Source organism: Struthio camelus, chromosome 3 (assembly GCF_040807025.1).
Source record: "Struthio camelus isolate bStrCam1 chromosome 3, bStrCam1.hap1, whole genome shotgun sequence".
Lineage (NCBI taxonomy): Eukaryota > Metazoa > Chordata > Aves > Struthioniformes > Struthionidae > Struthio > Struthio camelus.
The window spans coordinates 146,420,743-146,436,848 of NC_090944.1; the positions used below are offsets into that span (position 1 = coordinate 146,420,743).

At 56.5% G+C, this 16,106-nt stretch overlaps 1 protein-coding gene and 1 long non-coding RNA gene across 3 annotated transcripts in view; both read right to left on the reverse strand.

Annotated features, from left to right (window-relative positions):
* The window catches only part of LOC138066913 (uncharacterized), a 14,976-nt gene extending 7,560 nt beyond the window's left edge, over nt 1-7,416 (reverse strand). The window contains exon 1 of the long non-coding RNA XR_011140608.1: nt 7,282-7,416. This is a non-coding gene — a long non-coding RNA (uncharacterized lncRNA). The remainder of the gene's footprint in view (nt 1-7,281) is intronic.
* A 2,143-nt stretch (nt 7,417-9,559) lies between these two features.
* FOXA2 (forkhead box A2) lies at nt 9,560-13,433 on the reverse strand. Of its 2 annotated transcripts, XM_068940790.1 has the most exons (3): nt 13,255-13,433; nt 12,454-12,523; nt 9,560-11,579 (listed from the first exon to the last, which is right to left on the reverse strand). In XM_068940790.1, exons 2-3 carry the CDS (start codon nt 12,520-12,522, stop codon nt 10,317-10,319), a joined length of 1,332 nt encoding a protein of 443 aa, XP_068796891.1. In that variant the 5' UTR covers nt 12,523; nt 13,255-13,433; the 3' UTR covers nt 9,560-10,316. The 2 variants fall into 2 exon arrangements, with proteins under 2 accessions (XP_068796891.1, XP_068796892.1); XM_068940791.1 differs by lacking the exon at nt 13,255-13,433 and having other exon boundaries at nt 9,567-11,579; nt 12,454-12,999.
* Nucleotides 13,434-16,106: the final 2,673 nt, after the last annotated feature.

Genomic DNA, 16,106 nt, shown 5'->3' on the forward strand with positions numbered 1-16,106 from the left:
GGAAAGGAAAAGGAAAGGAAAGGAAAGGAAAGGAAAGGGAAAGGAAAGGAAAGGAAAGGAAAGGAAAGAAAGGAAGGAAAGGAAAGGAAAGAAAGAAAGGAAAGGAAAGGAAAGGAAAGGAAAGGAAAGGAAAGGAAAGGAAAGGAAAGGAAAGGAAAGGAAAGGAAAGGAAAGTTGATGGCAAAATAAATCATGGCAACGCTGTCACTTCCCTAGTTTTTTCAACATTAACCAAACGAGTGCTGAATGCACTTCCCTGAATGTTTCATATCCTCCAGACAGTAGTTCCCAAACATGCCTGCTGTTCCTTGCTGGAGCATCACTGTGCTTGCATTCCCACCGGGGGGGGGGGGCATTTCCAATGTGCCTTTTGCGGCAGCCAGCGCTAGGTCTTTCCCAAGCCCAGAGGCATCGTTACAAAACCCATGTCCTTTGCGAGACTGAGGCCCCTGGGAATCTCTCCATGTGGGAAACCACACGCACCTCCAAATGCAAAACATAATATAAAGCAATATTGATTGTATCATATTATAGTACAGTATAGTATATTGTAGTATAATATAACATGCATGTAGCAGACACTGGACTTTGCACCACGCCGTGTCGCTTTGCAGCAACACCTCTATGGGGTACCATACTTTGCACTGGCCCAAACGACTCGTGTGCATAAAAAAAGCTCGACTTCAGACGGTTTGCGACAATGATTTCTCTCCTCTCCTCTGCCCTTCTTCGCCTGCCTCCCTCGAGGAAGAAATTCTCCGAGGGGAGCTGGCTGGGAGTCAGAGCCCTGCCGCTTTCATGTGATTTGCGTTTTGCAAAAAAAACTTTTTTTTTATAACATCCAATTTCACGCTCGGCTACACCTGTAAATATAACGGCACGCCGGTGCCCCCCGGCCCGGCGGCTCTGGGCAAGCAAACGTGCCGGTTTTAACCCCCATCCCGGGCAGGAGGCTTCACCCCGCCGCTCTCAGCTGCCTCCACCTGAAATCGCTTCGCACGACGGTGCCCAGCGCACGGCGCTGGCCGGAGCCGCTGCACGGCTTTTTCCGGGGCTTCCTAATGACTTTTTAATCCGTTTTCGTTAACTCTGCTTCTGCCGACGGCCAGGCTCGCCCTCGCCTCCCAGGGAGCCCGAGCCGGCCGCAAAGCCGTCGGGCCCTCCGCGGTCGGAATGGGTGTTAAGCCCTCGGAAAAGCCCGCGGGGGGAAGCCAAGGGCGGCTTCGCTCCGGGCGGGGAGGCGCCCCCGACGGCGCGGCCGCTGCTCGGCTCCCCGCGGCCGCCGAGGGAAATCGCGGCCCGCAGACGGCGATCCCGGGTCTCATCCCGTCGCCGGCTTAAACGACCGGGTATTTCTGCGGTGAGCGCTGGCGGCTGCGGTCCCCATCGGCTTCCCGAGCCGGAGGCTGCGTGGCTCGGCCGCCACTGCTGCATTGCAGCCCTCCTAAAAAACTCGGCCCGTACCCGCCTTGGCATCCAGGGAAAGAAGGAAGGGAAAGCGTGGGGTAACACTTGGGGCGTCATCCGGCTTTCGAGGGTGCTGTACTTCTCCCTCAAATGCACGGCAAGGTGCAGCGGCCAAACTCCTCCGAGGGGCAAAACCCGCCCCTCTTTGTTTAGACACAAGCCCCGGGTTTATAGGGCTGGGTTTATAAGGTGGTATAACCTCCCCCCCCCCCCGGCCTGGCCTACAGACGCCGGCCGTAAAACAAATGTCACTGGAATAAACTGTACAGCGGCCTGGGAAAGAAAGTCTGGGTGTCTCGTCGCCCTGCAGGAGTTGAGGGCCGTGCGCCCCGCATTGCCCGAGATGCTGGGATTCAGAGCGTCTGTGCACGCCCGTCCTCTCTCTCCCCTTCCTGCCCCTCTGTCTCTTTCTTTTTTCTTTCTTTCTTTACTTCTTTTTCTCTTTTCCTTTCTTTTCTTTTCTTTTCTTTTCTTTCTTTTCTTTTATTTTCTTTTATTTTCTTTTCTTTTATTTTATTTTATTTTTTCTTTTCTTTTCTTTTTCTTTTTTCTTTTTTCTCTTTTCTTTTTTCTCTTTTCTTTTTTCTCTTTTTCTCTTTTCTTTTCTTTTCTCTTCTTTTCTTTTCTTTTCTTTTCTTTTTTCTTTTATTTTCTTTTTTCTTTTCTTTTTCTTTTCTTTTTTCTCTTTTTTCTTTTCTTTTCTTTTCTTTTCTTTTCTTTTCTTTTCTTTTCTTTTCTTTTCTTTTCTTTTCTTTTCTTTTCTTTTCTTTTTTCTTTTCTTTTCTTTTCTTTTTTCTTTTCCTTTTTCTTTTTCCTCCCTCTTTCCTTTCCACTCGCTCCTCAGACGCGCCGTGAACAGGAATGCCCCCTTTTCCTGGGGTTTAGCGGGGAAAGCGGGCGGCGGGGCCCCCCGGGCGCGCTGCTGGCAGCCCCCGCGGCGCACCGACGGCGGCCCCCCGGCAAATCGATGCAGCCCCCGGCTCGGGTTACTGAGCCGAGCTGCCCTAAATGAGCCTGGCTGGCCGATAACCGCGGGCAGACGGCGGAGATAAACGCCTCGATGTGGAGGCAGATAGAGCAGCGATGCGGCCGAGGAGGGGTGGGAAGGGGGGAGAGGAGACACGCGCGGAGATGCCCCTCGGCCCGGCTGCTACCCGCGCTGTGGCGAGGGCCCGCAGGGGCTCCTGCCGCCCTCCTGCTTCCGAAACGCCTTTCGGCCAGGCTGCCCGTCTCTGCGCTCCCCCGTTTTGCAGAGAGGGAAACTGAGGCAGGGGAGGCGCTGCCCTCCGCTTCCTGCGGCTCCGTGCGCCGAGGAAAGGGCACGGCTCGAGTCGGGGGAAACCGAGCCGGGAAAGGCACCTTCAGCCGGCGCTTTGCTCTGCGGCTCCGTCTCCCCGCGCCTGCGAAGAGAGTGTGTGCCGGGGCGGGGGGGTCCGATTTTCCCAGGCCTCCTCCCGTGCCCAGACCACTGCAGGGCTCTCCCACCTTCTCCCAAGCCCAAAGTGCTATTTTTCCGTGCCGTTTGTTTGAATGCAGTTTAATGCTGAAACCCGCTGCTCCCCTGAGCTGGGGCTGGTGGGGGGGGGTGCCCAAACTCTCACCCCCACCCCATAAACGCTGTGCATCCACGCACCTCTTAAAAATAGCTAGACATCCCTCTAACGTCAGTGCCCGGCGAGGGCTGTGGATGTCTCTGTGCCTAGTCGGAGCTGCGTGCGGACTCGGCGGAGCTTGACTTTCTTCCCAAATGAAAACAAAGAATCGGGCGCGCACCCAAAGCTCCCTCGGGTGCGCTCGGGTTTCGGGCGGCTCTGGAGATCCCTCCGTCCTTAGAAAACGCGCGTGGACCGCGAGTTTTGCTTTCGGGGCATTTTTTTCCCCTCCCTCTTGGGCTGCCTCGGCGCGGGGAGCGGGGCCCGGCCGCGGGGCAGGAGCTCTGCAGGCGGCGGCGCCCGGCGAGCCCCCCATCCCCGACGGGGTCTCCGCCCGCTGCCTGCTCTAGTTTTCAGTCAGGAGAGGAAATGTTAAACATTTCGCTCGCCGCCGAGGGAGACCGGGTCTGAAAGACGACCACAAAAGAGAGCAAAAATAAAACCGAAATTCTCTTCGCCTAAAACCCTCCAGCCGAAAAGACCCGTTTTTTAGCTCTATTGGCAACGAACCTGCCATGTAAATACGAAGCTGACAGACTATGCATCATCCAAGGGCTGCTCTTTAATATTTGCTCTTTTGAAGGTTAGACAGGGCAGAGGTAACAAACTTTGAACGGTTTTTCTCCTCCCCGTTTCCATCCTCTTCCCTACCTGGTTTTATGTGGTTTCTGGATTAATCTAGTGTGGAGCAGAAGCGAACTTTACCCGGCTAAAATACAGGATTAGGACTATTTCTAGAAGAAAGAGGATAGTGTGAACTGTCTTTAGCCTGCAATAGTCTAAAGCAGAATTACAGCTTGTAAAATAGGTCTCCATCAGTTTCCCAGGAGACGAGTTAAGCCCTACTTGGGTGTTCCAGCTCTTTTTAGAACCAGCAATAATTAGACTCATCTCACTCCCAAGTTGTCCGTTTTTTTAAGATCATCAATAAATGCATTTTTGCATACAATTATAACGGCGGCTGCGGGGCAGGGCCAGGCTGGTAATTGCCCTCACTTCTTTTATATTTGGAAGGAGAAACATTTGGGGAAAGTTTTGCCAGAAGCAGCGCGCTGCAAAGCAGCGACCCGTTCTTTGCAAACTTGGAAGTGTGACTTTCTTATCAAACTGCTGGATATGCCATCTTCTTTGTGCTTTGATGTCTGGTGTCTTTTGAGACTATCTCTGCATGTCATTAGGGGGCCCGAACAATTAAAGAGGTGTCCTTTTTTCCCCTAGACGGGAAGTAAAAAAAAAAATATATATATATATATATATATATATATAAAAAGAAGACAAATAACTGATTTTTGGCCCCAGATCAAAACTCTGAATAATGAAACTCGCTATGAAACAGGCCAGTTTCAATGCACGGATATCTTTTCTCTAATTTTATCCGCTGGCTAGTGTAAGGGAGGAGCCGCGGATCGGTAGGAGTAATAGCGAAAGTCGTTCGTGATCTTTAACTGGCTTCACAAAAACGGACGAACTGAAAGGCACTGATCCATTTTCGTTCATTTTCTCCTCCGAGTTAAGGCGGTGGTCGGGACCTAAGACTCGAGCTCGATCTCCAGAAAAAAGCTCCCAGATAAAATTTAGCTTTTTTTTTTCTCTCCCCCCTCCACCCCCACCGTCCGCGGCCAGCGGCAGCGCTTCTTCCGCAGGGAGTCCAACCCTCGCATGCCCAATGTCCCAAGTTACAGCCCCAAAAGCGCTGGGGCATTTCTCCCTGCCGACCCGCCCGATAGTCAGACTGGTCTTTCCCCGATCGGTTTATCGATGCCCTGCGCCCGGGCACCTGAGTTAGCTGCCAGCGCCGCAGGCTTTACAAAGGCGATTCAGCGCCATCGGATGTGAGTCGGGCTCCTTTCCCTCAAAAAAAAAAAAAAAAAAGAAAGAAAGAAAAAGAAAAAAGGTGTGTGGAAGGAGAATTAACCACTAAAACGGAATCTAACCTACTGTGCGACCCGAGGGGCTGTGAAGGGAGGAAACAAAATTGGGGGAGTCTGGTGGGGGGGACGGGGGGTAAAGGGAAGTCTCGGGCGCTGTTTGCAGAAACGCACCAAAACCGCGAAGGATCGCGGCCAGAGGTGTGCGGAATAAGCGCGACGGGCGAGCCCCGGCCGTGCTGCCCAGCGGCCGGCGCGGAGCGGCCGCCAGCGCCCCGCGGGCTCCGCCGCGCCGCCTTTGGCGGCAGGACGCGGGGCTGGAGCGCGGCGGCCGCCGGGCAGCGCTCGGCGGCTCCCTCGGGGGCAGGACGCTCGGGGAAGCGGCGGGCCGTGCCAGCCTCCGCCCGGCTCCCGCGGCCCTGCGGGGCCGGGCAGCCGGAGAGGAGGGCACGGCTAGGGTCTTGCGCTTGCCCCTTCTCACCCCCCCCCCCCCCGCTCCCTGGGCTATATTGGCGAGCCACGCAAAGTTGTGGCGCGGTGGGGATGAGGGATGCGGCGACGATAGAAGATCAAGCGCTTAAACCGGCCATTTGGCAGGGAAAAAAAATATCTCTTCGGAGCCGCCCGCGCTGCAGCCCGCAACAGGCAGCGGCTGGGGCCTGGCTGGGGTTGAGCCCACCCCGGGCCCGGGGCTCGGGCCCGGCCCTTCCCACGCGAGTTCCCCCCCCCCCTCCGCGCGGGAGACACACGTTTAATGACGAGTAATTGCTAAATGCGCCGGGCTGCATTACGAGCGGGCCGGGCTGTTATGAATTATTGAGAGCCCATTAGCTGCTGTGCGCCTTCTTGTTCGGGAGATAAAACCTGCCACATCAGGCAAGGGGCTGAGGGCACAGGGGCGCCCATCCGCCCACCCACCCGCCCGACACACACACACACACACACACACATCGGCCCCCGACCCGTCCAAAGACACCTTTCCCGTCTTTGCAAGCAACCCATGAAAAAGCGGCCCTTGCCTCCAGCCAGAGCAAGGACAGGGGCCCAAGGATGCCTCCCCTCCTACAGCCGCCGAGCGTCCCCGGGGCCCTATTCCCTGCTCTCTCCCCCAGTGGGGCAGCCCCACTCGTGTCCGTGTCCTCGCCAGAGCCGTGGAGGAGCCGGGCGACCTCCCTGGGCGCGGGGAGCGCACAGCGGGCGAGCATCGGGCAGTTCCCCCCCTCTTCCTTTTCCCTTTTCCTATATATTCAGATTTAGGGAATACGGTCCCCCCCCCACCCTTTTATTCTTTTTTTTTCTTTTCTTTTCTTTTCTTTTTTTTCTTGTGCACGAAGAGCCGCTGCCGAGCCTCGCTCTCCCTGGCGCCCGCGAAGGCATCCGCGCCGCCTGGGCTCCGGGCGGCGGCCCCGGCGCGCTGCGGCCCGCCCGCACCTCCTTCGCTCCCGGAGGTTTCCCCGTGGGTGAAGGGACGCGAGGGAAAAACCCCTCGGCGGGGCAGAGCACAGCCTGCTCCCTGCTTCCAGCCCAGAACAAAAGAGTGTCACGGAGCGGGGGCGGGGGGGGGGGGGGGGAACAAGGGGAACAAGGGGAAGGAAATGCATTAAGGGGGGGGGTTAAAATAGGGAGGAAAAAAAGAAGAAAAAAAAAAAAGGAAAAAAAAAAAGAAAGAAAAAAAGAGCACTGCTCGGACCAGAGGGACAAGGCACAAGACAGTCGGGTCCCGCACATCCCGCTCCCACTTCCACCCTCCGCCGGCTGCGCCGTGACGACTTGTCCCCTCAGAAACCGGGTCTGGTGCTGAAACGGCCAGAAACCGAGCTTTGACCCGCCGTACCCCGCTCCCGCATGGGCTGCTCCCCCTCCCCTTCCCCAAAATAACAGCCCTTTCCTCCTCCCCCCCCCCCCCCGCCCGAACCAGAGACAGTCTCTCCGGAGTTTCGCTCTTCCCTAATAAAACGGTTCTTGTGCTAAGCGAGGTGCCGCCGGGCTGGGGACTGCCCAAAGGAGCGGGGCTGGGACCCTGCTCCTCGCTCCTTTTACATCCTGGCGAAACTTGGGGCTAAAGGAGCTGAGAGCAAACCTGTTCCCCTGTCCCCCCTCCACCCCACCCCAGCCAAGTCCCCGGCAATGTGAGTTTGGTCTCTCTGCTCGCCCCAGTGCCTTTAATTTGAGCTCGGGAGGAGGAAGGAGGAATTAAAGAGAAGCCGAAGGTTGGAATCTAAAAAAATAAATAAATAAATGAATGAATAAAATAATAAGAACAAGAACAAGAAAGAGTGATGGATGTCACCTACCTGCTGCCCCGTGCCGCTCGCTGGAAGACGAGCCAGCCTTGGAAAGAGCCGAGCACTGCAGGAACGGGAAGCATCCCTGCATTTATTTGAGCTGAAACTGTGCTACTGTTGACTTTAGCACAAAGCAAAGATTTCACTGCCCGCTAGTTTAAAAATGAATATTTTACCAAGATATCGATCAGCTTTATAAAATTCAGTTAAGCACAATGGCTCAAAAGGAGAGGGGGGGAAGGAAAGGGACGCAATATAATATCTGTGTAAATTTGCTGAAGTATGACGTGGTGTTGAAAGTTTACCCTCCTGGAATTTGGATCTAGATTTTCCCCCTTTTTTTGTTTACTGACTTTGTTTATTCACAGATCACGGTTGCTTAAACCGGCAGGAGCAGAATGCACTTGTAGTAAGGCTGGGGGCGGGCGAGGGTGGGTTGTGGCGGGGGGGCAAAGGAACGAGAATGGGAAGGGGGTATAAAGAAAAAGAAATGTGTAGTGTGGTCTTCTTTTCCCCCCCCCCTTTCCCTCTCCCTCAAGTCCCCCAGTCCTGGATTTCAGCGTGAACCAGGCCACAGGAAGAAAAAAAAAAGAAAAAAAAGCGGGGGGGAATGTTAAAAAAAAAATCTGCTTCTCGAGCCGGCGTCCAAATGACACCCTTTTTATGTATTCGCACAGAGCTATATCTGATCTGCTGGGATCAGCGGAGTGGAAGACGCTTAAGTAGTTTAAAACTACCATTTAACAATGGCCGTGTGATACAGAACATAACAGGTTAGACCATCACAGGCGCGGCGCATTGTTTCCAAATCAGTGTCATTCCGTGCGCCTATTCTCCTTCCCTGCAGGAGCCTTTTATGTGTTAATGAAACACATTTTATGCCTTGGTTCACAACGTGTGTGTCCTTGCAGTATAGAGACGGACAGATTTCTGGCTGGATCCTTGTTTTGTTTTTGGAAGTTTTTCTCCCTCTCCTCCTCCCCCCTCCCTTCTTCCCTTTTCTCTTTCCGCGAACAATGCGGAATTTTAAGAAGGATTTGAATGTTATTTCGGAAAGCAACATCTATTACTCCCTTAAACGCGTGGGAACAACAACAAGTGGTTGGGAAAACGGGCAGAATATGTATGGCAGGGAGGGGGAAAAAAAATAAATAGTAATAAAACCCACCGGGCTGGCCTGAGGGGTGTTGATTCGGCAGAAGAAACGTTTTGCTTCCAAGGCCGGAGCGTGCGCCGGCTTCAGACCAGCCGAGAGATGTTTAAAGGAAAAAAGCCTCCCCCCGCAGCCCGCTGCTGCCGATTTGTCACCCACCCCCGGCTCTCCCTACCTTTGCAAAAGCAGAGGTAGCCCCTGGGGTGCCTCGGAGGGAGAGTGTGCAGCGGCCGAGGGGCAGAACGCGCACCAGCCGCGGCGGCGGACGGGGCCGCGGAGCCGGAGCGGGGCCCCCGGAGCGGGGCCAGCCTGTCCTCTCCCCGGCTTCCCCAATTTCTGCGGAGGAAAGGGCAACGATACATTTGTATTTCCGACACCCGCCCCACCCCCCATCCCCCCGCCTTTCCTCCTAAATAAAATTACCCGCTGAAAAATCCAGGCGACTGCGCGGGCGAGGAGCTGCAAGCAGGGCAAACCCCGGGCTGCGCAGGGCAGCGGGGGCACCGGGCTTGTTTTTCCCACGCTGCCGCGCAGGGCACCCGCTCTGCCCAGGGAAAGCGAGCCGCGGCGCCCGGCGGGGGCTCGCTCGCCCGCGCCCCGGGGCGCAGGGAAGCGCGGCCGCGGCAGCGCCCCGCCACCCGCCGCCGCCGCTTCCCCCGTCGGAGCCGGCGGAGAGCGGCGGACCCGGCCGGCCAGGCGGGCCCCAGCCGGCCTGCGGCTCCCCCTCACGTCCGGGTTTTTTTTTTTTTGGGGGGGGGGGAAGGTGGGGGGAAGCGGCTTCCTAGGCCACTTTTTCCCTCGCCGGGACAGATGCGCGGGGCTCGGCGCGGGGGGCACCGCTCGGGCTGCCCCTTCCCTGACCGTGCGCTCGCTGAAGTCACGCAGCGCGGAGGCGGCTCGGACACCGGGCCTGAGCCTCTGCGAGCGGCCGGAGCCGAGGCGCAAGGGCCGCGCCGCTGGCGCGATGCAGCCGGCGCTTTGGCGGCCGGTGACCCCGCTCGGCGCGCAGCCCTGCGCGGCCGCGGGGCGCTGGGGCTCGGGGCGCGCCCGGCCGCCCAGCCCGGCCCGACGGCTCGGCGGGGAAAAAAGGAGGAGAGTCCCGACGGAAAAGAGATGCAAGGGGGGGGGAAAAAAAAAACCGCCAATAACACTTTAATATAGTTCTGTGAAAATCTGGCTGCTCGCTACCAGAATACACATTTATAAGCCATAAATAAAGCATACAGAAACGATAAATTAATCAGATCCAAGTAGTTTACTCTCCCGGTAACATCAAGCGTTTGCTTCAATTACAACAATCTATCTTGCTTTTTTTTTTTAATTTTTCATAGTTTTTTCTCTTTTTTACCCCCCTCTTTTTCCTCCTTTTTACAACATTACAAGACTTTTGGTCCTCGGATTCAAAACTAGCGTAGGTTTCACACTGAAGTAGGGTTTCGTTTTGTTTGTTTTTTTTTCCCCGTCACTTTCACACAAAAAAATAGATATATTTATACCTCCCTGCAACGACAACAACGAAAAAAAAAATAACCCCAACAAAAAAAAACTCTCCCCGTCCCCTCACCCCCAACCCACCCCTCCCCACCAAAACAAACCACCCCACAAAGTAAACCAAGGGAATCACGGTCCCCCGGGACATGGGTGGCTTTTGGCCGGCGGGGACCAACACGCCTGCCTTTGGCGTGGGTCGAGATGCTTGCATGACACACATCAGTTGTTTCCCAAACAGATGCAAACATCTGGAGCCAACCAAAAAAAAATAGATAGATATATATGTATATGCACCGTGCTCAACAGCGTTCATAGTCCATCCCTCTGCTAGGGGACTGCGCAGGGGCTGGGGTGGGGTGGTTTTTCTCCCCTTGTGAGGGGAGGTTTTTCCCTTGCCCCTTTAGGAGGAGTTCATGATGGGCCGGGAATACACACCTTGGTAATAAGAAGTCTCTCCGGCTAAAGGGGAGGACTCTAAGCCATTTTTGTTCGTTACAGGTCCCATGGCCAGGCTGCCAGGCATGGGTGAGGCGTAGCCCGAGTAGTGCATCACCTGCTCGTAGGCCTTGAGGTCCATTTTGTGGTGGTGGTGGTGGTGGTGGTGAGGGTGGTGATGCTGCTGCTCAGAGGAGGACATCAGGTTGTTGATGGAAAAGGGGTGGTTGAAGGCGTAGTGGTGCTCAGGCTTGAGATGGGCATCATGGGGCAGGCCAGCGTGTTGGGGGGCCAGGAGGTGCTGCCCTGGAGAGGCTGCTGGCTCCCCGGGGCTCAGCCCTGTCGTGCCCTTCAAGTCAGCCAGGGCACGCTTGTGGTCCTGGCACGGCGAGCTGCTGGCAGGGGACTCAGCACCAGCTGAGCCCTCAGAGCCGCCTGAGGAGCTGCCTTCCCCCAACGGCTGGCTGGGTGGCTGCCCGGGCCCCTTCTTGCCCCCGCCGCCTGCTCCGCCACTTGCCCCACCGCTGTCCTTGGCGGCCAGCTGCTTCTCACACTTGAAGCGCTTCTGGCGGCGCAGGTAGCAGCCGTTCTCAAACATGTTGCCTGAGTCAGGGTGCAGTGTCCAGAAGGAGCCTTTACCTGGCTTATCTGGGGAGCGGGGCACCTTGAGGAAGCAGTCATTGAAGGAGAGCGAGTGGCGGATGCTGTTCTGCCAGCGTTGCTGGTTCTGACGGTAGAAGGGGAAGAGGTCCATGATCCACTGGTAGATCTCGCTCAGCGTTAGCATTTTGTTGGGTGACTGCTGGATGGCCATGGTGATGAGGGAGATGTAGGAGTAGGGCGGCTTGGCATGCGTGTAGCTCCGCCGGTAGGTCTTCGGGTCCCGAGAGCGGTTAAGGTTGGACTGCCCGTAGATGGGGCTCATAGAGTTCATGTTGGTGTAAGGGGCCAGGGCGTTCATGGAGCCGGCTTGGCCCCCCATGGGGCTCATGCTGGGGCTCAGGTGGGTGCCCATTCCTGCCACACCGGCCGAGCCCATGCCAGGCATGGCGCCCGTGCCCGGGGACATGCCAGTGAGCGAGGGGCTCATGCCCGTGTTGGCGTAGGACATGTTCATGGAGGTGGCAGCCGTCATGTTGGCCGTGGTGCTCATGGCCGACATGGTCATGTACGTGTTCATGCTGTTCATGCCCAGCCCCGCGTTCATGTTGCTCACCGAGGAGTAGCTCTACAAGGGCAAATGAGAGAGAGGAAGATTTGGGGGGGATGGGGAACAGGTAGACTTGTAACCCTGCCAGGGGCGATGGCAGCCCCCCCAAGCACAGAAACGGTACGGGGAGACCCCCGCCCCAACCCAGATCGCCGCTTGCACACGAGCTTTTGCAGCCCCGGAGCACCTTGCCCGGCGAGGTGGGAAGGGTTAAAGCTCCTGCGTGTTGAAACGCTCGTTAATGAAAAAAATTAAAAAAAAAAAAAACAAACACGCACACAAAAACAAAAACAAAAAAAAAGAAAGAGATTGCAACAAGATCGATAGACCTGTCCCTGGAAACGAGCCTCGGAGTTGGAAGGAAAAGGAAGGGATATCCCTGCCCGAAGCGACAAAAAATACCCGGCGGGGAGAGGAGGGAAGGGAGGAAGAGCAAAAAGCGACATGCAGCCCTGAACGCGCTAACTTTTGCCTCCCCGAGACGCACCCGCGCCCTGCTCGCCTCTCCGGGGAGGGGGGGGGGGACGCTCACGACACACCCTCCCAAAATACCCCCCCCCGCCCGCCAACCTTTGCACCACGATGTTTTCCCTCCTACCCCTACCTTCCCCAGCCCCCCCCCCCCCCCCCCCCCCCCCGCCGGCGCCCGCTGCCCAGCGCCGAGCACAGCCCTGGCCGGCGTGCGTGCGGCTGCGGGCAGGCAGAGGATCCGGAGCTTCCTCAAGTCAATATTTGATGACCGAGTTAATATTATCCCAGGGCTAACACGGGTGCAGCGGAGGGACGTGTCCCGGGAGGGGAGCGGGCCGGGCCGGGCCGGGCCGGGCAGGGGCCGGGGAGGCGGGCGGGGGCCGGCGGGACAGACGCCCGCCAGCGCCGGCTTTCTCCTTACCTCGGGCTCCCCGTAGTAGTTGCTCCAGTCCGTGTGCTCATGGCCTTCCATTTTCACCGCTCCCAGCATACTGGAAGTGGAGTGCATGGCAGTTTAAAATTTAACAGCCACAACAAACGACGACAGAGAGCAACCCAAAAAAAAAAAAAAAAGTCCCCAGCCCTCCCTCCCCTCTGTTGCGCTCCCTCTGCCTGAGCCTCTGGAGGAGGAGGAAGAGGAGGGAGGGAGGAAGGGAGGGGGGGGGATCGAGCTGCTCTGGGGCTGGGGTTTTTTCCCTGCTGCTGCTTGGGTGGGTTTTCTCAGCGTTTCGCGGCGAAGAGTCGCCCGGAGGCGATGGAGGAGCCGGAGGAGGAGGAGGGAGGAGGGAGGAAGAAGAGGAGGAGGAGGAAGAGGAGGACAAGTGCTGCAGTGACGTGGGTGCCCGAGTGATATAGCACGGAGCCGCCGGGCGAGCCTCCAATCCCCAGGTCCTCGGCTGCCCATTTGAATAATCAGCTCACACCTAGGCGGGAGAGGCTCCTCCGCGGCCCCCCGAGCACCTCTCCGCGCCCCGCCGCCGAGGCCGGGGGGCCCAGCGGCACCGCTGGGGCAGCGGGCCGACCCCTAGGTCGTCTCCCCCCTCTTCGCCCCCCTCCCCGCCCCGGCACCCGCGCTTCTCCCCGCTCCGTAGGGGGAATCCTGCGGGAGCCGATTTCCAGCCTTCCCCGCCGCCCCCGGCAGCCCCGACGGCAGCTTCTTCCCAGTATCCCCCCCCCCACCCGCCCCGCCTGCCCAGCCTCCCCCCCCCCCAGCCCCACGCACCTTTTGCTCCCCGCAGCTGCTCGGAGGAGGCCCCCCCGGGGCCCGGGCTCCCCGCCCCGACGGCTCAGGCCGCCTGCCGGCCGGCGGCGCCCGGGCTCTGCCCCATCTCCGGGCTCGGCCCGACGTGCGGGGAGAGGCGCCCGCGGCCGGCAGCCGCCGTTTAGGCTCCGCCGCGCCGCGCAGCCCGGCCCAAGGTTGCTGGCTCAGGTACCTACAACAATTTCGTAACTAAAACAAACAGGGAGGGGAGGCGGGGTGGGGGGACGGCAGGGTGCAGGCAAAGCGCCGTCGCGGGGCCGGGTGCCTCCTTTGCGCGGGCGGTCGGCGCCGCCGCGGAGCCCCCGGGCCGTGCGGGGTCCCGGCGGCCGGGGGCAGCGCCGCCGCCGCGGGTCCCGCCGCTCCTGCCGCCGGGCTGCGGCACAGCCGGGGCTCCCCAGGCAGCCGCGGCCGGCGGGAAGGAAGGAGGGATGATCACTGGCGAGGAAACCAAAAAAAAAAAAACAAAAACAAAAACAAAAACCCCAAAAAACAAAGCAAAACAACAACAGCAACAACAACAAAAAAAAATCAGCCCGCTTCAAAACCCGCTCGGCTCCTGGCTCCCTGCGGCAGCCCGCTGCTCCGCCAGCGGCTACCTCCCTCTGTGCTGCCGGGCACGTTTGCTCCTGGCGATGTCCACCAAGTGGAGAATGATTTAATGCGATGGTCCAGTAGGGACTGAGCGGATCCTTCCCTGGGAAAGAGGAAACGGAGGAAAGAGGAAAAACCACCGTCTGGTGGCCAAACACCTCCCAGCCCTCGGGCGATTCCTCCTCCAGCAGCATCCTGCAGCTGTCATTGCAAAGTGTAAATCTGCCTGCCCAAAAGACTCTAAAATACACCTTACTGCCTTGATTTCTCCTGTATATTTTTTTTTCTACACGCAATCGGCTTCATATTTCTATTTCTGTATCTAGCTATATCTGTCTTCAAAACACATGGAAAAATATAAATCACTGACCTTCTTTTAATATTTTTTTTTTCCTCCCGAACGGAAAAATGCATCAATCAGCGAAGGTTAGCAATAGTTTCTAAATATCAATACAAACCCAACAGAGAACAGGATTTCATTTAACCAAGGGAAACTCAGACTAAGAGGAAGTCTTTAAAAAGACTTTTCCCAAGACTCCGGCGCCTTCAGGAGCCGCTTCCAAACGAAAAAAAAAACATCAGCTCGGGGAGGGCATGCTCTTATCGCGATAGCTACCGCGATATTCAGGCCAGCTACCTGGCAGATCCGCCTCCTGTCACCACAACCCTTTTCTGCCCATACTTGGCGGGGGGGGGGGGGATCGATTAGCTGTTTTTTGGCTCCAGACTGAGAACGCAACCCAAGGATGCGCCTCTGCCCACCGAGGGAATCGCTTGGCAAGACGCTGAGACAACGGGGAAATAGTATTTTACACCAAAAAGTGAGAGGAGTGATGCTGCCCGGGTGTCCCTCTGGCTGGAAACGGACTGTCCCTTGTGTCCTGCAGGTTAAAAATGGTGGCGGCGCGCCCCCTGTCGCTTGCTGTCCCCAATTTTGGAGGGCTTCGCGGGAGGGGGGGGGACACACATCCCAAATCCCTCCGGCGAGATGCCGTGACCCCCTTCTTCTGGGGCCCTTCAGAAGGGCACCTGCAACTGTTGCCTTTCATTTACGGAGGGCCGGAGAAATCTTGTCACAGCTTCCTAGTCAAGGGGGTTTATCTGCCTCTCCCTGGGTGGCCTTCAGCCCCTCCTTCTTCTCTGCAGACGTGCAAGCGTTCCTATGATTTTTTTTTAAGCCTTCCAATTCGGCACCTACCGCGCCCCTTGCAGAGGGCTGTGCATCATTCGCGTGCGCGAAGAGACCGAACTGGCTGTTGAGGCTGCCTGACACACTGAGACAACGCAACGGTGGCCAAAGGATAGGAGCTGCTTGTTTGTTTGTTTTTCTTTTCATACAACGCAACTACATGGTCCGGGCACGCTGCTGCAGGATTTTCTGGGGGCCAACAGGGTAAATGGGTTCAAAAAGGGCATAGGTGAATTCGTACAGGGTAGGTCTCCTAGTCACAGTGTCCCAGCGAATGCCTTCTCCACTCCTCTCCAGAAGAGAGAAGAGTTTTTCCCAGGGAAGGAATACTCTGCATGTGCCCTGTGTCTTACTTTCATCCATTAATCACCTGCTGTGGGTCCCTGTCCGAAACAAGGTCCTGGGCTAGATTCATCTGACTTTGTGTAGTCTCTCTTACATCCCTCTCCACCCCTAAGTTCTGCATTTCTCTCCAGTTGTCCTTGTCTCCCTGGCTATGGACAGAGCCCAGGCTGATTTTATTCCTGATTTAGGCACCTTAGCTTTATGCCTAACAGTAAGTGTGAACTTGTGCCTAAGCCTCTACCTTCAGGATGGGTCGGGATACAGAGACTATTATCTCAAATCCTATGCATTTTAACAGGGCTTTTTGTTCCTTTGGAATATCCCATAGCAGAGTGAAAAGACTTAGAAAGGGAGAATTCAGTAAAATTAGCAAAGTTTCTTCCAGATACTGCTAATACCATTAGTTCAAAGATCCTATCCAGTCAGCTTCTCATTTGCAGTTAACTTCAGTCATTTAGGGCAACCTGTGGTTAGTTTTAGCATCATTTTTTCCCCTGCGGACACAAAGTGCAGGATGTGAGCATGTATTTTCAACGTTGCTGGATTTAACAGTGAAATTCCTATTGAATTCCATGGGAAGAGGAGAGAGGCCATACGGAGAATTTCCTAGTGCCAATAAACTCACCTGCCTTCAGGCCTTGACCCTGCATAGGCACAGATGTGAACATACTCTAAGTCTGTCACCTCA

Coding starts and splice junctions, on each gene's coding strand:
- FOXA2 (XM_068940791.1), bottom strand. CDS start 12,540: ATGCACTCCACTTCCAGTATGCTGGGAGCGGTGAAAATGGAAGGCCAT. Junction 11,580..12,453: donor ACTACTACGGGGAGCCCGAG/GTAAGGAGAAAG, acceptor TTGCCCTTGTAG/AGCTACTCCTCGGTGAGCAA.